At 43.3% G+C, this 13,986-nt stretch overlaps 1 protein-coding gene across 2 annotated transcripts in view; it reads right to left on the reverse strand.

Annotated features, from left to right (window-relative positions):
* Positions 1-13,986, reverse strand: part of IFRD1 (interferon related developmental regulator 1) — a 44,348-nt gene that overhangs the window by 10,384 nt on the left and 19,978 nt on the right. For both annotated transcript variants that reach the window (XM_073651955.1, XM_073651956.1), the window contains exons 4-11: positions 9,537-9,661; positions 9,301-9,458; positions 8,138-8,188; positions 7,892-8,055; positions 7,199-7,307; positions 2,045-2,179; positions 1,836-1,964; positions 983-1,078 (exon numbers count right to left, since the gene is read on the reverse strand). In XM_073651955.1, the coding sequence (XP_073508056.1) occupies positions 983-1,078; positions 1,836-1,964; positions 2,045-2,179; positions 7,199-7,307; positions 7,892-8,055; positions 8,138-8,188; positions 9,301-9,458; positions 9,537-9,661 (967 nt within the window). The remainder of the gene's footprint in view (positions 1-982; positions 1,079-1,835; positions 1,965-2,044; positions 2,180-7,198; positions 7,308-7,891; positions 8,056-8,137; positions 8,189-9,300; positions 9,459-9,536; positions 9,662-13,986) is intronic.

The following is a 13,986-nucleotide window of genomic DNA, read 5'->3' on the forward strand; positions in this document are numbered from 1 at the left end:
TAGAAAGAAATTTCACAATACACTTCTTACCCAAGAGGCCCATAAATGCAGAGGAGTATCTTCTGCTCATATGCAAAGGAATCCTAACTTTAGTGATAATTATTCAAAGGGTTAATGTAATCTTTCATCTTCTGAAGGCCATAGACCCCTAATCTGCAGAAGTTCTGATAAGTGGGATGTTGACACCCAAGGTCAAATGAACCTTTGATCTGGTCTAATAGGTCTCACACCGCCTTAATGTGGTTCTGTGTACACACTGGTAATGTGGCTCCTATAGAATATAGGCCTATATTACACCTGTGCACCTCTGAATTGAAGACAAACCTCAATTAAATGACATTAACATTTCATCGCACTATGTAAATATACTGCATCTTGAATATAGGTCTTAAACCACAAGTGTAAATGTGAAAACATGTGATCTTTATTCTTGGAAGGGATTTAGGTGAAACAGGCCAATCTTACAGCCCAATTGCTCTTCTGTAACTCAACACCCTAATAATCTGCTGTCTACATAGTCCGTACACATTCCTAATCATGCCCTAGACACCTTATGACAGAGTGAATGTTGGAGAGAAATCTAGGAACATGGGCCCCAATTATAAGCTTTTAAGCCAGAAAACTGGGGTAAAAATGTTGCAACTTTTGGCATTTTCACCCCATATTTGTCCAGCTCTAAAAAAAAAAGTGTGTGGAGCAAAAGCAGGACGGGGCATGGCAACCAACGCTCGTCAAATTCCTTACGCCACTATTACTACTCCTTTCTATGACTGGAGTAAGCTTTAGATAGAGGCGCACAGCATTTAATGCCTTACCTGATTCATTAAGAGGCCACTTAATAAATCAGGTGCCTTAAACGCCTCTACCTCCTCATCAAGAACAGTGAAAAACATGGTGAATCGGAGCCATAGTTTTATGTAAAACTACAATTGGTGAAAGTTGGGAAAAAAATTTGCCAGAGACAATGACTTTGACAACTTACCCTTTCATCACGGGAAACCTTCATTGCTTTAAGAGTAGCTGCGTCCAAGAGCAAAGGGGGACCAAGCTCAAAAATACTACGAAGAAATCCGTTTGTCTAGGTGAGGTGGGGATGGAAGGGAAACAAAAAAAAAAAACAAACAAAACAGCAGCTTAGAGACCATAATTACACCAGTAATTTAAGAAAAAACGTTTGCATTATGGATGCCTTTAAGAAGTAGTATCCTACAACTAAATTTCTGGAGGGCGGGGATTACTTGAAAAGAAACAGTTCCGGTCTTCAGTAACATCTGAGACTTGACATCAGATTTCAATCAATGCCAAGTGAGACTTCACATCAGTAAGGGGCAATGAGCACTTACAATGCAGTGAACCCAGTGATCATACCCATTTATATAGGAAGATCTTAAAAGGGATCGCCCAGGTTTGGGGTTCAAGTCTGCAGTCACTGATTGCAGACTTGTAAATCCTCACAGAGCACACCATCAGGATTCTCCGGTGTCAGGTGGTCATGTTACTGCAAATATGCGATCTGCATATTTACAGACATATTGCAACTAGACGTATCGGGCTTCTCGCCATTCACTTATATTGAGTGAGGCCGTGCAAGTTTAATAAGCCTACTTGCGGTCATGCATCTGCCCATTCCTAAGAATCCTGACAGTGCACTGAGGATTCACACGTCTGTAGTCATACTTTTTTGACAACTTCCCAAAAATATTTTAAAATAATATTTGCGGTGTTAATTCCCTTTTCCCTGCATGTAAGATAAGATCGGTGTTCAGAAGCCTCAAACAGGTGGGAGTTTCCTTAAAAGGTACTATGATCTAAAACTGCTCATCTCTTAAACTCACCATAAGATGAAACTGCATCCCAGAGCCAAAAAGTTCCTTGAAGACCCCATATGTGAGCCTCTTCACCCAGCAGTCAATGTGCATGCGTTCTCTCCCAAACCGAATCATCTCAGACGGGAATTCTCCATCCTATGCACAGTAAGAGAACAGAACTGCTGACAATGGAACAGAGGTGGGAAGTCTGTGCTACGTTGATCACTATTACATACCTCTACAGCTCTAAGGACATCTCGAAAAACTGATCGCTGTTTCCTCCTATCTACTTTGGCTCTGTGTTTGTTGCAGTCAGTGGCCAAAGATTTCAATGTTTCAGTTAAAGGTTCAAGATCTTCATAATAAAAGTCCTAAGGCAAAAAGCAAAAGTGAAATACCATTTATTTTTAAATATTGAATTCTACAACTTTAAGAATATGTACACTTTTGCAATCTTGTTGGCATCTAATATAAATGATAAGCATTTTCACAAAGTATACATATTTTCAATAAAAAAAATAATCCAGCTTATCTAGATTGTATTAGCCAGCAATCCTCAGCACGGATGAAAACTACCGCTGCTTAACATGGTAAGAAACGGCACAGGAGAAATCCAGCTGTTTTCCAGATAAAAATATGCAAAAAGCTAGTCCTTACTCATGGATTATTCAGCATTGAATAATCCATACATTTTAGTCAGAACCGAACAGGATTTATTCTAGATATTTTAGTAGAGGGTTTGTCCATTTTAATTTATTTTGGAATAAAGCTTTTAGCATATTTTTATTTGAGTGCACCTATGTAATGGAGACCCTTGTTACTAGCAACCATGTTTTTTCAAAAGTGCTACAGCCATTCAGTGACACCTGTGTAAAAAAGAAAGCTGCACACAGGGCAAATGTCTGCTCAACGCTCGGCTCCCCTTTAGCTTCTCCCCTCCCTGCTCAGCAGGACCCTTCCTATACCAAAGTGTGGCGGAGGTAGCCGTCCAGGGGACTCTGCTCACTGTCAGACTAGCCAAAACACCAGTGTTAGAGTGAAACAAAGGTGCTTGTAAATAAAAAGACTGTCCATTGCTTGTCATGGAGCAAGATTTTTTTTAATGTGTTTTCATTTCATTAACCCCTTCACAACATATGAGGTACATCATGTCCCTGACTTTAACCCCTTTACCCCCGAGGGTGGTTTGCACATTAATGACCAGGTCACATTTTACAATTCTGACCACTGTCACTTTATGAGGTAATTACTCTGGAACACTTCAATGGATTCCCCTGATTCTGAGAATATTTTTTTGTGACATATTGTACTTCATGATGGTGGTAAAATTTCTTCGATATCACTTGCATTTGTGAAAAAAAAACAAAAACAGAAATTTGGCGAAAATTTTGCAATTTTCAAACTTTGAATTTTTATGCCCTTAAATCAGAGAGATATATCACACAAAAGAGTTAATAAATAACATTTCCCACATGTCTACTTTACATCAGCACAATTTTGGAAACATTTTTTTTTTTTAGTAGGGAGCTATAAGGGTTAAAAGTTGACCAGCGATTTCTCATTTTAACAAAATTTACAAAACAATTTTTTCTTTTTTCTTTTTTTTTTTTTTATAGAGACCACATCACATTTGACGTGACTTTGAGGGGCCTTTATTACAGAAATACCCAAAAGTGACACCATTCTAAAAACTGCACCCCTCAAGGTGCTCAAAACCACATTCAAGAACTTTATTAACCCTTCAAGTGCTTCACAGGAATTTTTGGAATGTGGAAGAAAAAAAAATGAACATTTAACTTTTTCCATAAAAATGTTACTTTAGACCCTAATTTTTTTATTTTTGCAGGGGTAACAGGAAAAAATGGACCCCAAAATTTGTTGTGCAATTTCCCCTGAGCACACAAATACCCCATTTGTGAGGAAAAACTACTGTTTGGGCGCACTGCAGGGTTCGGAAGGGAAGGAGCGCCATTTGACATTTTGAATGTAAAATTTGCTTGAATAATTAGCAGACGCCATGTCGCGTTTGGAGAGCCCCTGATGTGCCTAAACAGTGGAAACCCCCCACAAGTGACACCATTTTGGAAACTAGACCCCTCAGGGAACTTATCTAGATGTGTGGTGAGCACCTTGAACCCCCAGGTGCTTCACAGAAGTTTATAACATTGAGCCGTAAAAATAAAATTCACATTTTTCCAACAAAAATGTTTTTTTCAGCCCCCCAATTTTGCATTTTCACAAGGGTAACAGGTTGTGTTTGGGGAGTCCCTGATGTGCCTAAATAGTGGAAACCACCTCAGCCTCCCCCCCAGTGACTCCATTTTGGAAACTATACCCCTCCAGGATTTTATCAAGGGGTATAGTGAACATTTTGAACCCAGAGGTACGACACAGAATTTGATAACATTAGGTCATCATATTGAATAAGTTGTCATTAGTCTTGAGTGCAAGTGCTCGCTACTTGAGTTTGCATCAGGTACTAGGGTTATGCACCAAGTATCGCGGGTGCTCAAGTGACATGCTCGAGTCCCCGCCCCGCATGTTTTTTTTATTAGACACCCAAAAAAAAAAACATGCGGGGATCGCTCGTGCATGGCAGGCAATCGCCGCAAGGTTTTTTTTGGCTGTATAACAGCTGCAAAACATGGTATAAGGGATTAGACCACGTTATTCTTCGGGTCGGTGCGATTACAGCAGTGCCAGATCGGGTTTTTATGACTGACAGCTGTCACACTCTAAAAGACGCATTTTTTTTTTTTTTTTTTTTTTTTTTTTTTACAAAGACTAGTTTTTGCATCGCCATATTTTGAGAGCTATAATTTTTCCATATTTCAGCCGACAGTCATGTGACAGCTTGTTTTTTGCGGGACAAGTTGACGTTTTTAATCGGTATCATTTTCGGGCACGTGACAAATTTTGATCGCATTCTATTTCGATTTTTGGGAGGCAGAATAAATAAAAGCCAACAATTCAGGAATTGTTTTTTTGCCGTTCTGCGTGTGGCAAAATTGATAAGGTAGCTTTATTCTTCGGGTCAGTATGTTTACAGCAGAACCGCATTTTTTTTATTATATTTTGGCGCTTTTGCACAATAAAAATTATTTTATAGAAAAAAAGAATTGTTTTTGCATCGCTTTATTCTGAGAGCTATAACTTATTTTTCTGTTGTTGGAGCTGTATTGCAGCTTGTTTTTTGCGGGACAAGATGACGTTTTCAGTGGTACCCTTTTTATTCACATTAGTCTTTTTGATCGCGTTTTATTCCATTTTTTGTTTGGCGGTATGATAAAACAGTTTTAGTTTGTTTTTGTTTTTTTTACTGTGTTCACTAAAGGGGTTAACTAGTGGGACAGTTTTATAGGTCAGGTCGTTCCGGACGTGGCGATACCAAATATGTGTACTTTTATTGGTTTATTTATTTATTTTTTTTCATAAGATTTATTTATGGGTACAATATATATATTTTTATTTTTTTTTTCATGTATTTTTAAATATTTTTACAATTTTTTTTCACTTTGACATTTTTATTACTTGTTCACATTGTCCCACTAAGGGACTTTCACTTTTTGCAGCCTGATCGGCTGTATAACAGAGCAGCAGCTCCCTATGCCATGCAGCCTGTCAGCTCTGCACAGGGAGAAGTTACTTTGGTCATGCACTGCGCATGACCAAAGCAACTTCCTGCCTCTTGGTGACCCGGATGTTGTCATGATGACATCGGGTCACCATGGCAACATCCGGGACTGGATTCAGACGCCGCTGGATGCCGGCAAAGAAGGTAAGTATTGCGCTCACCTCCTCTTGCCACCGGAATGCTGCGATAGATTTCGATCGCAGCATTTCGGGGGTTAATGTGCCAGGAGCAGTGCGGGACGGCTCCCTGCACATAGCACAGGGTGTCAGCTGTGACAATCAGCTGACACCCGGCGGCGATCTCGCCCGCACCGCTTGTGTGCGGGCGAAATCGCCAGGGCGTATTAATACGCATCAGGCCCATAAGGCCCAGGGCACAGATACGTACTAATATGCCCTGGGTCAGAAAGGGGTTAATGAGGGCTCACACTGAGCCCACACCTTTGCCGACACACGACAGTTGATTAAGATCAGTCATCATAAGTCTAAAAGCCGATGCTCAGCCTGCGGCTGTTAACCCTCAACTGGTGAGGTGGGGTTTTTGTCACTTAACTAGTGATGTGGGATTTCCTATACTCCAGTGTTTAGAAATCTCTTATTTTTACAGAAAATGCAAAGATCACGTTTGTTTTAATAGTTTTCTTATTGGCAATTGATTACACATGAGTATAACAAATTTTTGACACCCACAAATGGATGGAAGCTAGTGAGACACGTATCCTCATACCAGCATTTTTCAATGAATGGCAGCCGAATAAAAGTTCCCTGGGGTGTGGCAAACCCCACCTCACCAGTTGAGGGTTAATCTGTTAAGATCCCACTGTCAATCTCAGACAGTGGCATTTAACACACACCGACAGGGGCACGCTTCATTCTATGCCCCCATCGGCATGCCCATGACATACGTGTCATTACGATCCTCCTGTGAATGCAGACCTGTAGATCGACATTTCTGCTATACATAGTGCTTAAGTGACAAAAGCAAAAAAAAAACAAAAAAAAAAACCACACGTTTGGCATCAGCATAATCTTACTGACCTGGAGAATCATATTGCCAGGTCAGTTTTACTATATAGTGAACATAGTAAATAAACTGAAAATTGTGGAATTGCTCTCTTTGCAATAACACCACACTTGGAATTTCTTTCCCCATTTTCCAGTACACTGGTAAAATATATGGTGTCATTCAAAAAGTACAACTTTTTCAGCAAACAACAAACAGAAAATAAAAGTTATGGCTCTTGGAAGACTGGGGGGGGGGGGGGGGGGGGGGACAAAAAAAAAAACATGGAAAATGTCACAGAGTGTGAAGGGGTAAACAAACCAGTTAATATAATGTATGCACACTGATCGCATTCCAATAGTGATGAGTGCACCATGTGCTATGCCACCAGATAAATACACTGTGATCCAGTGGTTATCCCACCGGTGTTGTCCAGATTGGTTAATGCTGATGGCATTCCTCACAGAGCCAATTCAGGGCTACAAAGAACAAAATCTATGAACATTAAGGCAATTTTTATATGGAAACAAGTCACTGTGCATAAAACTAAGAATCTTGGATGGCAAGATTCTCCTATAATGCAAAATATAACATCTCACCAACAGAACTCCGGAGAAGAGTACACTACTGATCATTAAAAGCCGTTCCATTTCTTCCATCAGGCTTAGTCATTTATCTACTAGAGTCCTCAGTTATGTAGAGGCATGATCAGCGTAAAGGGGGAGTAGAAATAGGAGACCATTTATGCACTTACCGCATTGGCTTCTCGTGCAAATTCAAACAAGAGAGCGAGCGTCTCCCCTGCTGCAATCCTCATGTTCACATCATCACATGACAACAGGCGTGGAAGCTTAGACAGATGTCTGGAAACAGGGAAAAAAATATATGAAGGATCTTGTATACCGAAATTACACGTCTCAAGACATTATGAACTACTGTTTATATCTGTGCAAATCAAATGGCAGGAGTAGCAGCTGCACAATGGACTGCCCAACAAGCCCCTCTAACTAGGGTGGGTCTGGTGCCAGTAATAACCACTGTCCAGTCCAGTGGGCAGAGCTGAGCTTGCTTCAATTACAAGGAGATCCTCTGCAATACTTAAGTTTACAGTTCTGTAGGGGAATCTAACAAAATTGTCTAGTGGTATATCTGAGGAAGGAAGAACAGGGTAATAGATGCATTGCCAGACTTGTTCATCAGTCCACACTTCTGTCCTGGCGGACAGCAGGAACTGACGGTTATATTATAGCAAATCCTGGTTGGCTGCTCACGCAACTTATTAGTGTAAAACAAAGATAAGGGCAGAACTAAAGTGATTGCAATATGAGTTACCCAAAAGGGCCAAAATTCGGACAATTGAGTCACTTCTTGACCACTTTAAATTATTGCCATAAGCAGCTAAAAGACATGGATAAGCATCAGGGGATGTTGTACATCGCTTACTTACATGTCAATTTTCTTCTTTACCTCACTGCTATGACATATGGTCAGCAGGAGAGCCCACGATAGCAGCGCCTGGATGTGAAGTGCTGAGGCATTGTCAGACCCCCCTTCTGAGTGGTACTGCTTGGTGAACAGATTCTCCATACACTCCATTGTAAGGTACAGATCCTGAAAGATTATTTTTATTAATTACAACTTAAGAGTTTGGGGCCTACATATCGTACATAGAAACTGCAGGATTCAGTCTTACCTCAATGTCATCCGTGGCAATGAAGCAGCACAGGCCCAAATAACCAGCACACTAAAATAACAAAAATGTACATTTACCAACAAGACAAACATTTTGCCTTGACCTACTAATTTTCTCACTTACAAATCTCACCCACAGCCTGTAACCTTTATGCAAACCCTTGCAGACGGCTGCTTAAGTGCCAACATTAGACACTATCAGGTGTGAACTCGACCGGAAGCCATTAGGGTATGAGTACATGTTATGTATTTGGTGCAGAAATTTCAGTGAAAGTTCAGTGAAAAAAACATCATTCTATTTCATCAGGTTTAGGTACAAAATGCTGAAAAAACTGACACCTGCGGTTTTTTGGTGTTTCCCCCCCCCCCCCCCCCCCAACACCCAATGCTGAAAAAAAGTTGAAAGAAGTGACATGCTCCATTCTGCAAAAAACACACAAAGCACAAAATACTGACGACAGACCAAGATGTGTGCATGAGATTTCTGGAATCTTAAACTTTGTTGGTACTGTAAAACGCAGCTGAAAATTTGCATTAAAAAAATGCATAAAAAAACCCTGAAAACACGCAATGTGTGAGGATAGCCAAAGCGTTGACATGCTGCAGATTTAAAACAGCACCAAATCTACAAGTCACAAATAAGCAACATGTGAATGAGAATTCAGGATTCTCTCACTTTGCTCGCATCGGAAAACCCTTCAGGTTTTCTAATAAACCTGCACAAAAAAAACTGCAAAAATGCAAGTGTGCACACAGCCTTACAGGAACAGTCACACTAGCAGTAAATCTATGATCTGCTATCAAAGCTGTTACAGAATCATGTCTCAGGATCAGAGTTCTAGACAGGGATAGGGTCAATGTCCTCTGTGCTCCTCTCACCATGTCTGCCATTGAAGGCACATTTCATCCACTCAGCACCTTATATGCCACGTCTGTACTGACAGCCAGACCACCACTACATGTGGAAAACTTTTTGACCTTAAACAGCACTTGTTTGTTATCATTTACCTGCCTAATAGAAACATTTGTGACAAGGTTGTCATTTGAGTCCCTTCAGTTCATTCATTTACATGTCCATCTATCAATCACTTGCCGCAGCAGTGACTCAGCCTTGCACTGACGTATACATGTCTATGTGAAGCAGCTGACCAATGCCATACTTACAGCCTGGCGAGCTGGCATGCTGGCACTCCTGTCACAGATGATGTTTTTGAAGACAGGAGCTAAGGTTTTGAAGACTTCTTCGCTTTCCACTCCGGAGCCAAGCTGGCAGCACAGGAGGCAGGCGAGGGCTGCAGCCACACGCTGCTCTTCACCTTTACCTAGAGAAATGTTTGCACTAATTTACGGACTGAAAACCACCGTCTCTTGGGAAATCACTCAGTCTAAGCCTTACTTACCCTTTTTCAAGCAACGTTCAATACTATCTGTGAGCGTGATTCTTCTTTCTAGGATGAAATCGTAGAGTATCTTAGAGGACAGCCCACTTTTCAGTCCTTCAAGGGCAGCTTGTCTTGTCTTAGCACTGCAGGCCAGAGAAAACGGCAATATGGTTACAGAAGTTAAAGGGGTTTTTTTTAATGAAAAAGTTTATCAAAAATCCAACATGGGAAAGAAATTAAAAGGGTGGTCTGACAAAGAAAACCCCTCTGGTCTAACCTTTTAGAGTACATTGGCTTCATAGATGGGGCCTTTCCTCAGTCTTTCCCTTAAAGGTTTTATTTGCATGTATTTTGTGTTACAAATCCTTTTTACAGTTGGGATTCATTAAACATTGCAGTTTGGCTTTTACAGGCTCTTTATTTCTCTGCATATTCTGCTTTAGTGCTGTCTGTCTATAAAACAGCCGAGAGGAGCTCAGAAAAATACGTAAGAATTAGGCTATGAGCCCACGATGCAGAAATGCTGCATATTTTTTCCGCTTCTCCTTGGCAGGAAAAACGAATGTGGATTTTACATGCTTTTTCCCACCAGGTAGAAGCGTTTGTCAAGAGTCTTTGCATGCATTTCTGCATGCGGGTTGACAAGGGCTTTTCCAAGCGATTTTAGCATCATTTAGCATCACTTGGAAAGTGCTTGACAACTTGTTCACACTATATAAATCCATGCAGCCGGCATGGATTTATAGTAGTGTGACCAAGTTAGTTTAAAAAAAATAAATAAATAAAATGGTAAAAAACACCAAGGTTACTTACCGGTAGCCGGTTTTTCCTGAGCCCATGACAGCACACCTTGAGAGAGAGGATCCGCCCCAAGGACAGGAAACAGTCTGAAATAAAAGAGCGGTACCTCTCCCTCGCTTCAGTTGTTTACAGAGCATTGAGAGGACCTCCCTAAACAGGTTAGGCACATAACACCACAATATACATATACACACCACCCCAAACAGTGCACACCAGGGTGTGAGAAACATAGAAAAAATAAGGGGGGGAAACTACGGGTGCTGTCATGGGCTCAGGAAAAACCAGCTACCGGTAAGTAACCTTGGTGTTTTCCCCTCCCCCATGACAGCACACCTTGAGAGAATTTTGGAGAATTTATAAGCACCCTAGGGAGGGACCACCGCCTGAAGTACCCTTCTCCCAAAGGTGAGATCAGAAGAGGATAGATCCAACAGATAGTGCTTAAAGAAGGTGGATGGTGTAGACCAAGTAGCAGCCCTACATATCTGCTCGATCGAGACGTCTGCTCTCTCTGCCCAGGAGGTTGCAACGGCTCTGGTGGAATGAGCCCTCACATTGTCCGGGGCTGGAACCCCTGTGGACGTATAGGCTAAGCAAATGGCCTCCCTGAGCCACCTAGAGATGGTACCCTTGGACACCCCGTGACCTTTCCTACACCCTTGAAAGGCCAGGAACAGAGAACAGTCTTTCCTCCACAGACTAGTCATGTGAATGTACTGTAGCAGGGACCTCCTAACATCTAGGCTATGGAACCTGACTTCCCCTGGGTTCTTGGGATTGCTGCAGAACGAGGGTAGCACAATCTCCTGACTACGGTGAAATCTAGATACCACCTTGGGAAGGTATGCTGGATCTGGCCGCAAGGTGACCCTATCCTCAAAGATTTGTGTGTAAGGAGGATTAACCGAAAGGGCCTGCAGATCACCCACCCTACGGGCTGACGTTAAGGCCACTAGGAGGATGGTCTTAAGGGTGAGAATTTTTGGAGAAACCTTGTGTAGCGGTTCAAATGGTTCACTAGTAAGAGCGTTCAAGACTAAGTTCAGGTCCCAAGGAGGAATACCCAAGGATCTAACCGGTCCTGCTCTGGCACAGGACTTGATAAACCTCGAGATCCACCTATTCCCAGCCAGATTACAATTGTAGAGTGCTCCCAAAGCTGAAACTTGAACCTTAAGGGTCCCTGTAGCTAGACCCAGGTCCCTCCCCTTTTGCAGAAATTCCAGGATCCCTCTGATCGGAGGTTTGCTCGATAGCGGGATATCTATAAACTCTAGGAATTTACCCCAAACCCTGCTATAAATCTTAGTTGTAATTGGTTTTCTGCTCCCCAATAAAGTAGAAACTAAGCCTGGTGAAAACCCCTTGCTACTCAATAGCGACCTCTCAAATTCCATGCCGAAAGATGGAACCCCCTGGCCTGGGCATGGAATACTGGTCCCTGCATGAGAAGGTCCGGCCTCTCTGGTAGAATCCAGGGATCTGACACTGACATTAGCCGAAGCAGAGAGAACCAAGGCCTCTTGGGCCAAAAAGGGGCTATCAAAATCACCCTGGCGCCTTCCTCCCGGATCTTCCTCACCACTACTGGAATCATCACTAATGGCGGAAAGGCATAGGCCTTCCTGAACCCCCAAGGAATCTGGAGGGCATCTACGGCATGGGGATTTTCTGCCGGATTTAGGGAGCAAAATCTCTGCACCTTTCTGTTTGCCCTTGTGGCGAACAGGTCTATGTCTGGCTGCCCCCATAACTGGACAATCTGATGGAAGACCTCCGGGTTCAACCCCCACTCCCCCTGTCTTAGGGTATGGCGGCTTAGAAAATCTGCTTTCACGTTTTCTATCCCCTTTATGTGAAGGGCGCTGAGGGATAGGAGGTTTCGCTCTGCTAGACCAAGGATCCTGTCTGCCACCACCATCAGAGGGCGTGACCTTGTCCCTCCTTGGTGATTCACATAGGCTACTACTGTCCGGTTGTCGGACCTGACCTGGACATGGTGATTTTGGATGTGAGGGAGGAAGCCCCTGAGGGGTCTTTCTACAGCCCAAAGCTCCTTTAAGTTTGAGGATGCTCCCCCCTCGTGGTAAGCCCAGTAACCCTGTATTGCGAGTTCTGCCAGATGACCCCCCCATCCGGAACTGAATGCGGTCGGTCGTAATTACCCGATCTACTGGTCTGGACCATTGAACGCCTGCGGTTAGATTTCCCCTGACTGTCCACCATGAAAGGGAATCTACTACTTGTGGGGAGAGAGAGAGCCTGCCTTCTAAATGCCCGTTGCAGGACCTCTGTGCTGACAGGACCTACCACTGAAGCCGCCTCATATGCCCCTGGGCCCACATTACTGCTGGGAGACAGGCAGTCATAGAACCCAGGAGGGACATTGCCTCTCTCAGAGACATCTCTGGAGCTTGAATGGCCTTCGAGACTAATGCAATCAACCTGCAGATTTTGTCCTCTGGGAGGAAGCAGGTTTGGCGACGAGAGTCTAGGATTAGACCCAGAAAGGTCTGAGTCCTGGAGGGGGTTAGTCTTGATTTTTGGAAATTTACTAACCACCCCAGCTGATGCAACACTTCCGTGACCACTAGGAGCTGACTGGAGCAGTGGGCTTCTGTTTTCCCTATTATCAAGAAGTCGTCTAAATATGGCACGATCACTACATTCTTGATCCGTAGGAAGGCTGTCACTTCTGCTATTAGTTTCGTAAATATTCTCGGGGCAATGGAGAGGCCAAAGGGTAGGGCAGCAAACTGAAAATGCCTCAGCTTCCCCTGAATAAACAGGGCTACTCTCAGATACTTCTGATACTCCGGATGGATTGGGACGTGATAATATGCGTCCTTCAAGTCTATTACAGCCATAAAGCAGTTGCGATGTAAGAGCTTCACTGCCGAGCTTACTGACTCCATCTTGAAAGTCTGGTTTTCTACTACTTGGTTCAGACTCCTGAGGTTGATGATGGTCCTTAAGGACCCGTTTGGTTTTTTTATCATGAATAGTGGGGAATAGAACCCCCTCCCTCTCTGTGTTGCTGGTACTTGAGAAGGACCTGCTTTCCTACTAACTCTAACACTTCTGTTTCCAGGGCTAATTGTTCTTCCTGGACCTTTCGTAGGGGGGTAACCACAAAGGTCCGCCAGGGGGTCTGGCTGAACCGGATCTTCAGGCCCCCACTGATAATTTTCAGAATCCAGGGGTTTGCTGTTATCGCATCCCAAGCTGGAAGAAAGTGGGAAAGCCTTCCACCCACTTCCAGCCTGGCGTCATTGGGAGGATCTCTTCGAACTCGAGGATGGTCCTCCAAACATGTAGCCCGATTCTTTTTTGGACTTGGCTTCCCATTTCTTTTTGTCTCCCGGAGGACGACCCCGGTTAAATTTTCTCCTCCGAAAACAATCTTCTTGGTTCCCCCGAAAATCCCGGGAACCCTTTGGTTTTATCGCCTGCTTTTTCCAACAGGTCTTCTAACTTTTGGCCAAACAGGAGTCTACCATCACATGGGAGGGAGCACAGTTTCTGTTTCGAAGGTAGGTCGCCTGGGCAACCTTTGAGCCACAAGGCCCGCCTGGCTGCGTTGGATAGTCCCGCTGCCCTAGCTGACAGTCTGACCGAGTCAGCTGAAGAGTCGGCCAGGAAGGCCGATGCTGTTTGTATTAGAGGT

The sequence above is a fragment of the Phyllobates terribilis genome, unplaced genomic scaffold, assembly GCF_046119375.1.
Source record: "Phyllobates terribilis strain yellow unplaced genomic scaffold, ASM4611937v1 Scaffold_11__3_contigs__length_659146591, whole genome shotgun sequence".
NCBI lineage: Eukaryota > Metazoa > Chordata > Amphibia > Anura > Dendrobatidae > Phyllobates > Phyllobates terribilis.